Source organism: Tuber melanosporum, assembly GCF_000151645.1.
Source record: "Tuber melanosporum whole genome shotgun sequence assembly, scaffold_131, strain Mel28".
In the NCBI taxonomy this organism is placed as follows: domain Eukaryota; kingdom Fungi; phylum Ascomycota; class Pezizomycetes; order Pezizales; family Tuberaceae; genus Tuber; species Tuber melanosporum.
Genome location: NW_003298788.1, coordinates 138,064 through 151,590, shown reverse-complemented (window position 1 = coordinate 151,590; position 13,527 = coordinate 138,064). Strand labels below are relative to the sequence as shown.

The window sequence follows — 13,527 nt, the reverse complement described above, 5'->3', positions numbered from 1 at the left end:
GTTTATAGTTCTAATACTTACCTTTTAGCAGGTTCTTCGGTCAATGTTTAAGTGCTGGCTAATCTTCATCCATCACCATCCAGCCTCATCACGAAGTGTAATGACCTTAATATGCTCATCTCGAGTAGTTTCATGGTGTCGAATGCCTTGTGGGTTTTGCTCATGAACTCCAGTTTGCTTCATTCTTTTTTTTTTTTTTTTTCACAGTTCAGCACATTCACAATAGAGATATGGTCAGATGAGGTGTATTGATTGTGTTTATAGTATCCTCCTACAGATATTAAAAAGGGGGTGTTATTGCCAAGGGGATGGCTGAGACCCGAGATGAGTCCTTGTACTACTGCGCGCAAAATACCCTTACACCCGTGTACAGTCTGGTGACGGACGAATTCACAGTTCACAACTGCACCGACTCACTCAGCGGGAAAAAGCCGAACTGCCAAACCCATCAACTCCTCCCGGCTCCCAGATTAGTAATGGAGTACGAGATTTGGAAAGCTTGGCGATATCATACCGCACCGCACGCCCTGCAAAATCCGCACTTTTCGAATCTAATTCCTGCAGCCTGGTGGTGCACGCACCAAGTGCGTCGAGTGCAACTCCATGACTCCCAGAACTCATCACCTTTGTGCGACATAAACTTACAACTTCAAAAACTACCACAACGCCTACCCGCCCTGAGACGGTCGTTTCCACCTTCCGTTTCGTGTTCACCCCTCATCATCATCTAGAATCACTGCAAACAAATCTTATCCACACGCACAAATGCATCGCCAGCGGAACGGTGGTGATACCTAAGGTGGACGACGCCCCGCAAAAAAAAAAAAAAAAAAACCTAGGGATTCCCGAATCACGACGGCTCAGCTAAGGCTTTTACAAATCGACGAATGAACTAGTTTACTCACACGCGAACGTTAGGAGGAAGGAAAGAAATAGAGGGGGAGGGGAGTGACGAATTTTTCACTTCGGTGCTGGTATGATAGAGTAACAAGGCATCGAAAGGTCACAGTTCCTGCAAGGGTGGAACTATGGCTTTTGAGTTTCGCCGAGAGAAGATGTATTCTACCGACTTTGCCCGTTCGAGGCGTCCACCGTCGATGCATCCCGGGTGTTCGGGGCGTGGAAAAGCTTCGAAAATTCATATCGCACCCCAGATGTAGGACATGCACATAATATGCACACCTCCCCGGAAATCTACGGCGCTGTGACAATCGCTCTTACAGATACCTTGGATTTTTGTGAGGGTTATCTGCTGTCGTCGTCGTCTCTTCTACCACTCCTCAGTGACCATAGTACCTAGAGTGAAGTTTTGTGACTCCGTGAAACTCACCAGCTTGCAATCCGAGTTAAGCCGCATAGAATCAAGTTATATCCCACCCTACCACTAACCATAACGCCCAGCTACACTCCCCCATACCAACCAGCCGTTTCAACCTTCCACCTTAAGTTATGCCTACAGGAGTTACTTGTAAAGAAGCACAAAGGGACTGACAGTTGGCAAACCACACCTAAATTTTGAGCGTAACCATATTACCCCGAGATGACTCCAAGAGAGAGAAAAAGAAAAAAGAAGAAAACCACACAGCGCACCTGACTTTTTAGCACATCGGTAACTCCAAAAGTACCCATGTTTGACGTGTACAGTATGGAACAATACTCGAGGCTAGGGTTCGACCCTCAGATGCCTTAGGTTGCCCCCCCCGGTAATGGGAATGCCTACCTTTCTCCAAGATTTGCGTGCCCATGCACCCTCGCATCCGCTCCCGCGGAGGATGGGTCACGGGTAAGATAAGTGAGTATGCTTCAGAAATCCCGGCTCTGTGGCGCTCGCCCGCCACAGTATCCTGCCTGCCCACCACGGCGTCCCGTGGTGCCGGTGGTTCGAGTGAAACTTCGTGACTTGGACTTGCTCCGTCCACTACAGTACATGCGGAGGCATAAAAAAACAAAAGTACCAGCATCCCCCATCCGAACGGAAATTCCAAACTTCCGCCTCACACGACAGAACAAGACCGGGAGCCCCAGCCTGGCCCAGCATGGGCCAGCCACGAGTGACCCTCCATGACCCTCCCACCACGTCCCTAATCCGGCAAGCCCGCCGAGATAAAACAAGCTGAAAAACGCGTTTGTTGTCTCAAAAAGCAAGCAGTGACCATGATTTGTGCTTTTTCAACCGCATCCCGGATTCCGAATGCATTGCATCGGGGCTGTAACGCATTGCAGAAGAGATGAACGTGATGAGAAAACCATGCGCAGCGATGAGCTTGGGGTAAGGTTGTTCGGGTTGGCCAGGAAGGAAAGGGCGAAAACCGCATGCGTGGGATAACAATTTTTCTGTTGCCGAGCCGGGGTTGCGCGAGTTCGGGCTGGAGGGTAGGTAGGTGGTGGCGATGGTGGTGGTGGTGGTGGTGAGCTTCAGCGGTTTGATTTCTTACTTTTTTTGATCGGTAGGGTGAGGCTGGTGTTCGGGTAGATACGGGAGAGCTTCCTAGTGATAGTGGTGGTGATAAAGCGAGAAAGGGAGAGATAGAAGGGAAAAAATTGCTTTTTTTTTTTCGGGGCGCGGCGAGATCGGAAGCATCACTTGTGAGGCGAAGAGCAGATTGTGAGTTCTGGGCCGAGCATTTTGTAGCACATTTGGGGTACTGTAGTTTTTTTTTTTTTTTTTTTTTTATGATAGAAAAAATCAATCCGAGTTCTCAATTCCCAACAACACCGCAAATACCCGTTAACGTACATCGGATACTAAACAAGATGCTACGAAACACTATCATCAAGTACTCGAGTGCAGTGCAAGGAACAAGTGTGAGCGCATGCAATGCTTCCGTGGCTACCCCAACAAGTAGATAAAATGTAAAATGACAACTCCAACAGTTACAAAAACGATAAAGGAAAACACCAAATGGCTGCAACAGCGAGGGAAAACAATCCGAAAAAAATTAACAAAGTGCCTCACAATCAAAAAGCATTCTAAACGCAGACTACTTGAGAACAACCACATTCCCCCGGCCATCACCCCTCTGAAACCTTAATGTCCTCTCAGACCTCTCCCTCTCTTCCATCTTGACCTTCTCCTTCAGCAGCGTCTCTCCAACTTTACGCTGCTTCTCCTGGGCTTTGGCTCTCGCTTTGAAAGCTTCATGCTCATCTTTCGCCCTTCCGGTGATCTCTGCCCTCTCCTCTAATCTGGTTGCTCTATCTTCTGCTCTAGCAGCCTTCTCTTCAGCTCTCGCTAGCTTCTCCTGCGAAGACCCGGGCAATCCGATGAATCCTGTTGGTCCGAAAGTTGGGGATGTGGTGGTGGTAGTTGTAGTGACAGTCTTGGAAATACGGTGCGAAGAGTGATCAGAATTAAGGCGCACTGTGGCACCGGAAACCGGGGGTGGCTCTGGTACGTAGGGTGGGGCTTCGTGGATTATAGTCTTCTCTTCGAAGGAGACCGCTTTGCCGGTTGAGTGACGACGACCTGGTGTGCATGTTAGCATACAGGGCCAGCAGAATCGGGGTGGGTGATGGTGAAGGGTATGATATTATTCAAGGAAAGGGCTAGGAGAAATTACAGTGTACTCACGTCGGATCTCCTCCGTCAGATCCACCAATCTCTCGATTTCGGTCCTACCGAGTGCTCGCAGGACGACAATGCATCCGTCCAGGTCTTCAGTCCATGGCAGTCCCATCTCCTCAACGGCTTCCTTGCTCACAAGCTTCCGTGGAAACCTGGTGCGGCCTCGTCGACCGATTCCACCGTCTGCATTGCCTTCATGATCATCCTGGATATCGATTGACTTGTAATATCTAGTGTATCCGTGGCTAGCAAGTGCTCCCGCAGAGAGCGGACCGGACATGGAGTCCCGTCGCCGACGATCACGACCAGATGATGCAGGTACAAGCAGAGCGCGATCGCCACGGTAGGTACCGTGGGCTCTGGATTCGGTGTGGTAAGCATTCAGTGATCGAGAGGTTGGCGGGGGAGATGGCACAGGGGGCCGTCTGTGAACAACGATAGGAGGAGGGCGGCCATCCGCTGACATGCGGGGAGCCTCAACAATCCTAACACCATCACTGATGGACTGTCTTCGTGGGCGGCTAGGGTGGTGAGGATGGTGGTGAGTAGAAACAGAAGTGGTTGAAGAAGTCGGGGTCCCAGACCAGGGGGTATTGAGTGGGAGCGAAGAATCGCAGGATGAGCAGGTAGACTCGGCCGGGGAGGGGGGGTTTATGGGAACCATCTGACCGCTGCGAGGAGCGGAATGGGGCATGGCAAGAGTGCCTGTGGATCCCCGGTAGGGGTTAACGGTATGGACCGCGTAGTGGGACATTTCGGCTGGCTCGGTGGGTTGAACAAGTGAATTGCTCGAGGAGTTCTTAATGTTTGGGTACTTCAGTTTGACGGTTTGATAGAATGGCTGAAGGGATGATCAGTAGTCGGTAGCTTTCTAGGTAAGAAAGTAGTAAAGGATTTTTGTGTTAAAGGATGTTTTGGGATTGTGAATGTTCCAAACTTCGAGGGGTAGTCTATATATATATATATATTGTATAGAGAGGGTTTCCGTTGTTTGTTGTTGTCGTTGTTGTTGTTGGTAGTGTCACTGGCGAGCGGAGTGTGGAAGGGAGGAGAAGCGGACGGGAATAGTAGTTGGTTTATATGCGTCGCCCGGGCTGATCCTACTGGTAATGGAAGTCCTCCCTGCCCATCACGAGCAGTATTCCATCCGATAAGAGGGTCTCATTCGCTCCGAGTGCTCCAGTCCGCGGTGCACTTCCCTTCCTCCCCCCATGCCATTGGGACTATCATATCAAAACAGGGGCAGTGCTGCCAGGAGAATGGCTTCCACTCCCCCAATTCTTTTCCCGGCTGCCGAGTATGATGCCCCGCGGATTGCTAGTGGCAGTACGGTAGTTTACGGTGCTGCCCTGCCCTACCACAAAGTTATCCGAGCACTCGAGTACAGGCGAGACAGACAGGCATTGGCAAGGTGCACTATGTCACAGCAACAGGAAGGGTTTAGAGCCCCCCTACTCGAGCAGACACGGAGGGTTGCACGACAGGCACAGCACAAGCGACCAATTGCTACTGCGCTCGAGTAGCAGTACTGCACCAGTACCGCGCAAGCCCCAGAGAGCGTCCGTGACGCTCCAACTTGCCTCAAAAGAATAGGAAATGTCAGTCAGAAAAAGGAAACAACTTGTTCGTGCATATGATAGCATTAAAAATAAAATAAAATAAAATCACTCACTCACCTCAACCCAAACAAAGTTTCACTGCTCGAGTATTTTCTAGCAGGGGAGCAGGGGGAAGGGACCCTTACCGTATCTGCATTCAAGGACGGTAGCAGCCCAGGAATCGTCGAATGCGGATTACTGTACAGTGCAGTACTCGTACAGTACTGTACTCCAGCAGGTACCGTACGTGTAACTTGAGAATATCCATTGGTTCAGGGCCCCTTGTTTGCCTGAAATTGTTGACATCTCAGGTGAGCGAGTGTGAAGGCGATATCCAATAAATTACCTTTACCTACCCATGCTGTATCATCCAACCAACGAGATATCAATCAGACACAATCGCGTAAAGCATGAAATTGCAGCGCAAAACAAAGCAAGGTTTCCACAGCAGCTTCATCGTGTTTTTCAGTGGACCGATCAAAGGATTGAACCTCCATCTACAGGTACCGGCACTCGTACCCTTCCATCATGCCCATTTTCACCCTCCCCCAGCAGACTATTCCTTCCCCTGGTCAAAGAGAGCAGGCTAGACTAGGTAGGAAATGTGGAAAAAGAGAAAGTGGGTCACGATTGATGAGTTGTCACCCTAGATTCCAAATGCCGTGAGAAAACTCGCTTAATACCGGTGGAGGCATTCAGCCCCAGGCTCAAGAAACGTTTGTGCGAGTTTCTCCGAGTTGCAAGACTTTGGCGTGCGCGTAGACTGACGCCTTCTTTAAAGTTCTTTTGCGTGAAAAATGTTGGAACTCGAAAAACGCTTCTCCGGACCCAGGGCTGAATGCCTCTCTGCCCGAGTGTACCCGAGCAGTTCCACGGGTACTTGTACTCGAGTAGAGTAGAGGCCAAGCTAGGCTGTGATAGTCTGCTCGAGTAAGTTATGTGCGAGTATTGTAGAGTCAGTGTAGTCTACTCGTAGTAGACTGCCCGAGTAAAGAGATCCGCCATTTCCCCTCGGAAAGAAAATGTGCGGTATTATGACATCATTCAACTACTGTTTACCGCTTCTGACCCTTGCCTCAAAACGCGTCACTCACCCCCCCGGTCTGCTACCGGTATCATAGCCCCGCCCATCGTTCTCTGGTGTATGATACTCGTACTGTAGTCTGCGCAGCGAGCCTCGACTGGATACTCTAAACTCTCTCTCTTTGAGTGCTCGAGTACTGTACGAGTACTGTTACATACCGCTATTTACCATGCACGGAATTGAAAAAGGGTTTTGTTACAAAGAGCCTCTCAGGGAGAGGGTCCTGCTGACCTCGTGTGTATAATTCAATTTTCGTTTCAACCTTTTTCCTTCGTCCCCTCCCCCCCCCCCGGAAATTTCATGATAGATTTGGGATATCATGCGTCTTGAAGAATTGAATTGAGGACAGATGTGGAATGATTTGAGATGTCTGGAGAATCTGATAATCCTTCACCGACAAGAGTCCCCTGCGAGCAGCAGAAGCTAGGATGACGTTCTGCGGAATATATACTCCCCTCCGCCATCGTGTTGTCTGGGGCGTAGGCCCTCCCTCTGGAATGTGCCCCCGGGTACATGTACTGTACTAGTACATCTCCAATGAATACGGTATCGTGCCGGGCTGCTGCTGCGGCGCTGGAACCTCCACTTCCCACACGCGCCGGGTGGTGGAGGAGACAAGGACGGGCAATGGCACAATACCGTGCTCGGTCACTCGGAATTGAGTGTTGATGAGGTTGTAATTTTTCGATGGCAGGGCATGACGGCGTTGAACTTTGGCATCCCTTTGCCCTAACCAGGGGCTTGCTTCTAGGTATGATATGATGCTAAATCTGATACATCCGAGCGCCTATCACAGTTCGTAGAGAACAGGTTCAGGGCAATTGATAAATTTACCTGCGGCCGTCGAAATGGCCGATTGCGGACTCCGTTCACCGGACCACAACTCCCAAGGGAGTATCATAGGAGACTTACCGGTATGGGTAACTTATGAGGTTTTGCGTGAGTACCGGTGCTGGGGAGGTACAGTACTGCACCCAACTTGCACAATCGCCGGTTCCTTCAAAAACCCTGTCATGTTCTATCGTAACTTAAATATCATACACAGTATGATATTGCACTGTAGTCTACAGGTACCGGTATCATAGTCCACAGATAAAGTGCCCACAAGGGTGCCAACCGCATCGAAGCGCCTGCCGCGCCGTCTAGAATAATCTCTACCGCAGGGCAACCTATTTATTGGGAGAAAAATCTATGCTGAGGTTGTTACAGTTTCTGCATCTCGTGCATCGATGCCTGTGTGGGTCTGGTACCGTTAAGGACCGAACTGTGATGAACTCTGCGCCCGGAAAACTTTCGCAGGGCCCTCAGCACTGATACTCGTACACTCAGCAAGCAGCAGCTAATTTATCGCTATCACGCAGATGCCTAAAATCCCGATATGGAGGTATAGCCCTGCATGAAATCCCCGATGAAAATTAACCTATTTCACACTCCCTCACTCCCTTACTCCTGGGCGAAGAAAAGAAAAGAAAAGAAAAAAAAAAAAAAGTACCAGTAGAGACCAAGGCTGGAGGGAAAAAGAGGATTCGGTCGGGGGAGGGAGAGATGAGCTTCCTTGTGCTTGCCACCCCCGCCCGCCTCACCCCCGCCGGGCCAATCCACCACGTCAACGTCCCTGCTTCCGTCCGCCATCGCCACCCTTCTTCTTCCTCTAGCTTGTTTGTTTGACCAATGATTTCTCCCCTCAACCCCCTTTCTTACTCACCCACTTACTCAACTCGACAGTGCTTCTACGAGTACCGACTTTGCTCAACTTGTAGACTAACGGTGGATCTGGCCAACGCACCAACGGTTCGCGTGATCTGGGGAAGAGGCAGGACCGGATGGCCAATAGAAACTTTTGGGGGCTTCCGAGCATCCCTAACTCTAGGAATCTTCGCTATCTGCCTTGTCGTCATTTTGGAACGGGTTAGTTGACTTTACTCTGGCAAGATTCTCGTCACCTTCCAACGCGCTTGGCACTAAGAGCCTCATCTGGACATTGGGAGCCTACACACAGTAAGATCAGCCACCCTCAGATGGGAAAAGAGGAGGGACCACCTGCTCCTCGACAACTAACAACTCATCAGATCGACACCTTTGTCCGTGCGGCCTCGTGGGGTTTTAGATAATTCCGAAGGTTTCAATCATTTATATTAACCTAATAACGTCACATCAAGCAAACCATAAAAAAAAAAAAAAAAAAAAGCAAGCAAGCGAGACTAGATTAAACAAATCCATCCACATCCTCAAAAACGGGCTCTCGGGTGCTCATCAAGTGTGTGTTTTCCCCGCTGTTAAATTATGGGTGTGGTGCAGCAAAGTGCCCATCTTGCACAAGGATCCACCATGTGGGCAATTCACTATCATACCATTCTTGAATTTTCTCGACGCTCAATTTTTTTGGGCTTAGTAGAAAAAAGTTCGCTGAATATCCAGCCGTGCATCGCGGGATGTGTTTCCGATTAATGGTCCTAGTGCTGGGGTTAATCCGCGGAAGCCTTCATCGCGGAACGAAGGAATATACTGAGTACCTACCCTTGGAGGATTGATATCCTTTTTCACTGTTCGAGCACAGCACACTACTCGTACTGGTGCAGTTGTGGCAATTGAGCTGCTCGCTTAACGTGCCCGGAGAGGGGAGAGTGTGGGAGAGGAGGGGCAAGTGCTGCATACAAAATTCAAGGAATTTGTATGGAATTCTGGGATTTGTATGGCACACTCCCCCCCCCCCCATGGCTCATTAGAAACTTACTGCAGCGGATTCAGTTCAACCGGACTATCGTACGAGTTCTGTACAAGTACTGTACAGTACACTTTTCGAAAATCCCTGCACTTGGTCAGTATTAAGTAAATACCACTTCACTTATGACCTCCGAAGCCTTGATATAATTGTGCCCCCCCCCCAAATGTTGGCTTCTCAGGAATAGGAAACATCATGTTGCGTGATAGAGCTGCTGCATTCTTCCTTGAAACGGGCGATCTGTGGCCTTGCTCTTTACACCCTCCTAGGGGATGGTGCTGCATGTCATTGGATGATTGCCAGCTGCTGCTGCACCCTCCCGAAAGTGGTTGAACAACTGGCTCAGAGAGTAACAATTTTGTCTAATTTAGGTTGGATAATTTCTACTAGACTGCTGTGGTGGTTGCTGTGGTGGTGTTGCCTTGAAATTATTCGAATCGTGATGCTGCGTAGTAGTGGTTGACGCGAATATTATCTCACTTTCAATATGGTGGTTGCTGGAGGAGGTGATTGTGGGAATATGTAATTGTTAGCCAAACCTCGGGACTTGAATATCAAACTTTAGATTTCAAATCCAACTTATCGACAATATGCATTTTAGATATCCACCTGGTTCATAAAACTATAATACCCTTCAATAACAAGATAGATACTATTGTTACCACAGGACGAGTACTCCGCACTGTCTGCCGGTGCTAGCCACTCCCCCAGTCTCCCGACGTATTTCCAGCGGCATAGAATCAGGCTCAGGCGGACATACATACAATACCGCATTATCAGAGGCAGCACGCGCGTTACCCAGTGGCTAGCAAATCAGCACGACCGCCTAGTTTTTGATACTGCTCTTCTCACAGGCACTGGCCTGGCTCCTTGATATAACACGACCCCTCTTTTAATGCCGCTGCCGGGTGCTTCCCTTAGACTCCCCTTGCCTCGTCTGTATGCTGCACCATCACTCCATGGCACTTGTGCTCGTTGGATATCGAGCCTGCACCAAAGATTACTTGAGTACCGCACATCTTCAATGTGGAAGGAAATAAGCAATCTCTGCCGCTACCATCCCGGTGCCTCGGAATGAGCGGTGTCTTAACGGTAACCCTACGACTTGTCTTCACCACCAAGTGATATCTTCAACCTATCCATTGATGATACTCTCCCCACTTTAACGTAGCATAACACAGCAACTGCATCGTCTTGCCTAACATTCCTCTAGCCCGGTGCACGCCCTCCCTCCCCCTCCTTAAAACGTCACATTTCGATAACCCATATGCGGGAGCATGGATTGGACCAGCTCAAAAACCCCTCTAACAATTCACATCGCCCATCCCAGCCACCCCAAACACACTTGGTTTATATCCACCACTACCACCGTCGCCTCCTCCTCATCCCCCATTTATTGGCCCACGACCCACCCACGCGGTTTCCAATCATATGAAACTAACCACCAGTGGATGGATACGATACGTGGCCGCTATGACTCTATGGATCGGAAGTGAGGTGTGCTATCACGAACAAACCAAATTTCTCCTTAGCCACCCATTTTTCTTTCCCCATCCACATTGGCTTGGAAACGGCACCATACGGTATGCTGGAGTGCAGTCTCTTTTGATACTTGATTATATTTGGATCTCTTTCACGGGTGCGCTCGATTTGCGTGCGTAGTGGTCCTGGGAAGATCGATCTGCTCCGAATGAGAAATCCAAGTGGGTGGTTGCGGAGGTGGCGCAGACATTTTGTTTTGTCTCCCTTTTTCCTTCCCTTTCCTTTTCTCGCTTGTTTGTTTACCATTTCCCGTTTTTGTAGAGAACATGCTAGAAGGTATTTCCATCTTGACCAGCTATGGTTTGCCCAACTGACTGTCCGATTGGGGATTCGGTGGGTGCGGGTTAGTGGTGAAATCATATCCAAGTACCGGGGCAGTATGATAACCATTCGAGAGTTCTTGAACAGGGTTCACAGGCGGTCACTCGCGGATATGCGAGGGAGTGCGGAAGGTTAGTAAGCGCACATAGAGTAGGGTCGCTATTCTGGGAGGGGTTCGCGCAATTAAACGCGGGCGATATCAAAACCCGGGAAAATAGAGTAAACTTCCAGTAACTTTGTAATTCGGCGCAAATTTTGATGCCTAAATCAGAGCTAACACCGCAAAAATACACATCTCGAACCCCCTCGTGGCCGGTATCATCCCCATCATCAAATTTACCGGTAACAGCCAAGTTACAAAATTTAATGTTCCATCTTTTCTTGCAACACATAAGAAGGAATTGAAAGTTTACCCCTGTGTATAGTCTCACAGTAGTCTCTCCGGTTCAGTCCCCACTGAGCGGACTGGCCACATTGCTGCTTTTGAATTTTCTTCGAGCAAGCAAGCTCGGGGCGGGGGGATCGAGGAATCGTGCTGGCCGCAGGTGTGATAAGAATAATGTGTTGCTCGGTCCAGCTACAGTACGGCAAATTGATGAGATTTGAGAAGTACATCCTGTCTTCATCCGCCCTAGGTGATGCTAGAGTAATAGATGTCAGTGTCATTTAGCGTGCACAGCTGACGCACCGTGGGTGAAAGGATCACCTGTTCGTATAAGAGGGTGTATAAGATAATCTCGGTTGCTTTTCAAGTTCTACTCTAGCTGACAGGTCCGGGAAAAGGACAGAACAAACTATATTAAAGATGAGGGGCTCCAAAATTATCTCCTGCTTCCTACAGCACTCTTTGCTCTTGCATAACCTTCGAACAAGTGGCAGGGGATAAGAACATCCCCTGCAATCCTCCATATCAAAAGAGAGATAACACCGAGACTCCCCCTCTCCAGAGTTTTCCAGCAACAGTGCTATCACCCCCGGGTGCCTTCTACCGTCAACTCCATAGCCCTTGCGCAGCCCGTCGTCCTCTCCCACAAGTTGCGTTTCAAGTGCCATCTAGCATCAACGATAAAGCAGATTGACGGAACTGAGCGCAAGAGAAGGAGCTGGATTAGCCTTCGGTGCTGGAACGCCCACAGACAATCAGATCCCATGTTCAACCTCTCGCCTCGTGGCGTTTGGCTTGTAATGCTTGGGTGTGCCTAAAGGGTAGAAATCATAGATTGGGCTGCCCCCTGATTTGGTTAAGCTCCATTGCTCTATCCTCTAGCCAGAGGATACCTATCGGGACCACGGACACCTTAGAGCTTGGGGGCCATCCCGGATAGGTGTTCGGAAAGAGAACTCTTCGGTTGTAAGGTGGTATCCTGGGCTGGATATGGCCTGTTGGAGGGGGAAGAAAGGGTAAAGGGGAAGTGTTTGGTTTGGGTAGGGGGAGGCTTTAGGTTGGTTGAGGGGGTCAGGCCGGGGGCATAGATGAGGGCTTGAGGGGGGCAGAGAAGTGGAGTTCTTGGTGTCACTGATTGCTGAGACGCGATTGGAATATACTGGACTTCATTTATTAGTCTTCTCCGCAAAAGTAATATTCCGTTTTTTGAGATAGAATGGGCACATTCTTTATTTAACGGGACTAAAGCGTTTGTCTATGTATGCAGTGGAGGTTTCCTTCGCTTTGGGATATTTGGCGGACGCTTGAAATACGCACTGTAAGTCGTTAATACTACCTTCCCCAACATTACACGCCTCTTGACTTAGTGGGTCGAAAGAAATTTTGTCACCGATAAGGTTTGGTAGGTCCCCCGGGCAAAGTCCGTCAGTTGCTGCTGCTCTTGCGTTTATGGTTTGAGGGTGGGCTGGCGGTGAGTATGATACTAGGCTTTTGTTCTCCGTTTTTTTTTTTTGAAGATCTCCAAGCTGTCCCAGGTGCTCCTTGCCCCCAAGGGCCCTGCCTCGTTGTCCCTAAAGATTCTCTTCTCTTCTCGAACACCATTGCGAACAAACAATAGGAGGAATCTGTTACTACGTGCTTCGAGAAACAGTACCACCTTCGTGATACCTATAAGTAAAGAAGAATGCATCCTCTCCCAGCTTATCCAGCGTCCGTGCAAGAAGTATCTTTACCCCAACTCCACAATCTCCGGATATCCCAGGGTACAGATTCCGATCGTGGTATATTGGTGTTTGGTGGTGATATCACCGCACTTGTTTTTCTATAAAGCGCAATGTGAGAGCGCACGGCACTGTGGCGATAACCGAAAGGGATTGGCGAAGACGTGCTCCGGAAATTTGTGCCTAGTTTTCACCTCTTCATAAACAGTCACTCATCTCCCACTTCCTTCCCACCGGGATGAAATACGTGATACCTCGTAATAGGCGGCGAGAGGGAGGGGGACCAGCTATTTACGAACCTAACACGGAAGAAATAGTGATCGACAAACTTCCCCGGGAGGAACCTAGGATTGCGGAAGAATAGGAGTCGGATAACGTTTATATCGACTAGCCAGGTGCTCATCAGTCGGAAAGGGAGCGGGGGCCTGAGCGATCTTGGGAGAAAACTAACAAATGCCGCAGCGGCAATACGGGCGGGATGGAATGGAACTTGACCGTTATGGAGTAGCTCTAGGAAAGGTATGTGGAAAACTTCGTTCTGTCCTTGTCCTCACGTTCTCATGCTTAACCAAACTAACGGCGGAGACAG

General features: G+C 49.4%; 2 protein-coding genes, besides 1 other annotated feature; both read right to left on the bottom strand.

Annotated features, from left to right (window-relative positions):
- Window positions 1–1,408: 1,408 nt before the first annotated feature.
- GSTUM_00002504001 (uncharacterized protein) lies at window positions 1,409–2,380 on the bottom strand. XM_002836135.2 has 1 exon: window positions 1,409–2,380. The coding sequence occupies exon 1, from the start codon at window positions 1,959–1,961 to the stop codon at window positions 1,599–1,601; it is 363 nt and encodes a 120-aa protein (XP_002836181.1). The 5' UTR covers window positions 1,962–2,380; the 3' UTR covers window positions 1,409–1,598.
- A 319-nt stretch (window positions 2,381–2,699) lies between these two features.
- Window positions 2,700–2,774: a sequence feature (Short protein (GSTUM_00002503001, CAZ80371.1) was converted to a misc_feature.).
- Window positions 2,775–2,812: 38 nt separating this feature from the next.
- On the bottom strand, window positions 2,813–5,799 carry GSTUM_00002502001 (uncharacterized protein). XM_002836133.2 has 2 exons: window positions 3,572–5,799; window positions 2,813–3,466 (listed from the first exon to the last, which is right to left on the bottom strand). Exons 1-2 carry the CDS (start codon window positions 4,317–4,319, stop codon window positions 2,982–2,984), a joined length of 1,233 nt encoding a protein of 410 aa, XP_002836179.1. The 5' UTR covers window positions 4,320–5,799; the 3' UTR covers window positions 2,813–2,981.
- Between the last annotated feature and the right edge of the window lie 7,728 nt (window positions 5,800–13,527).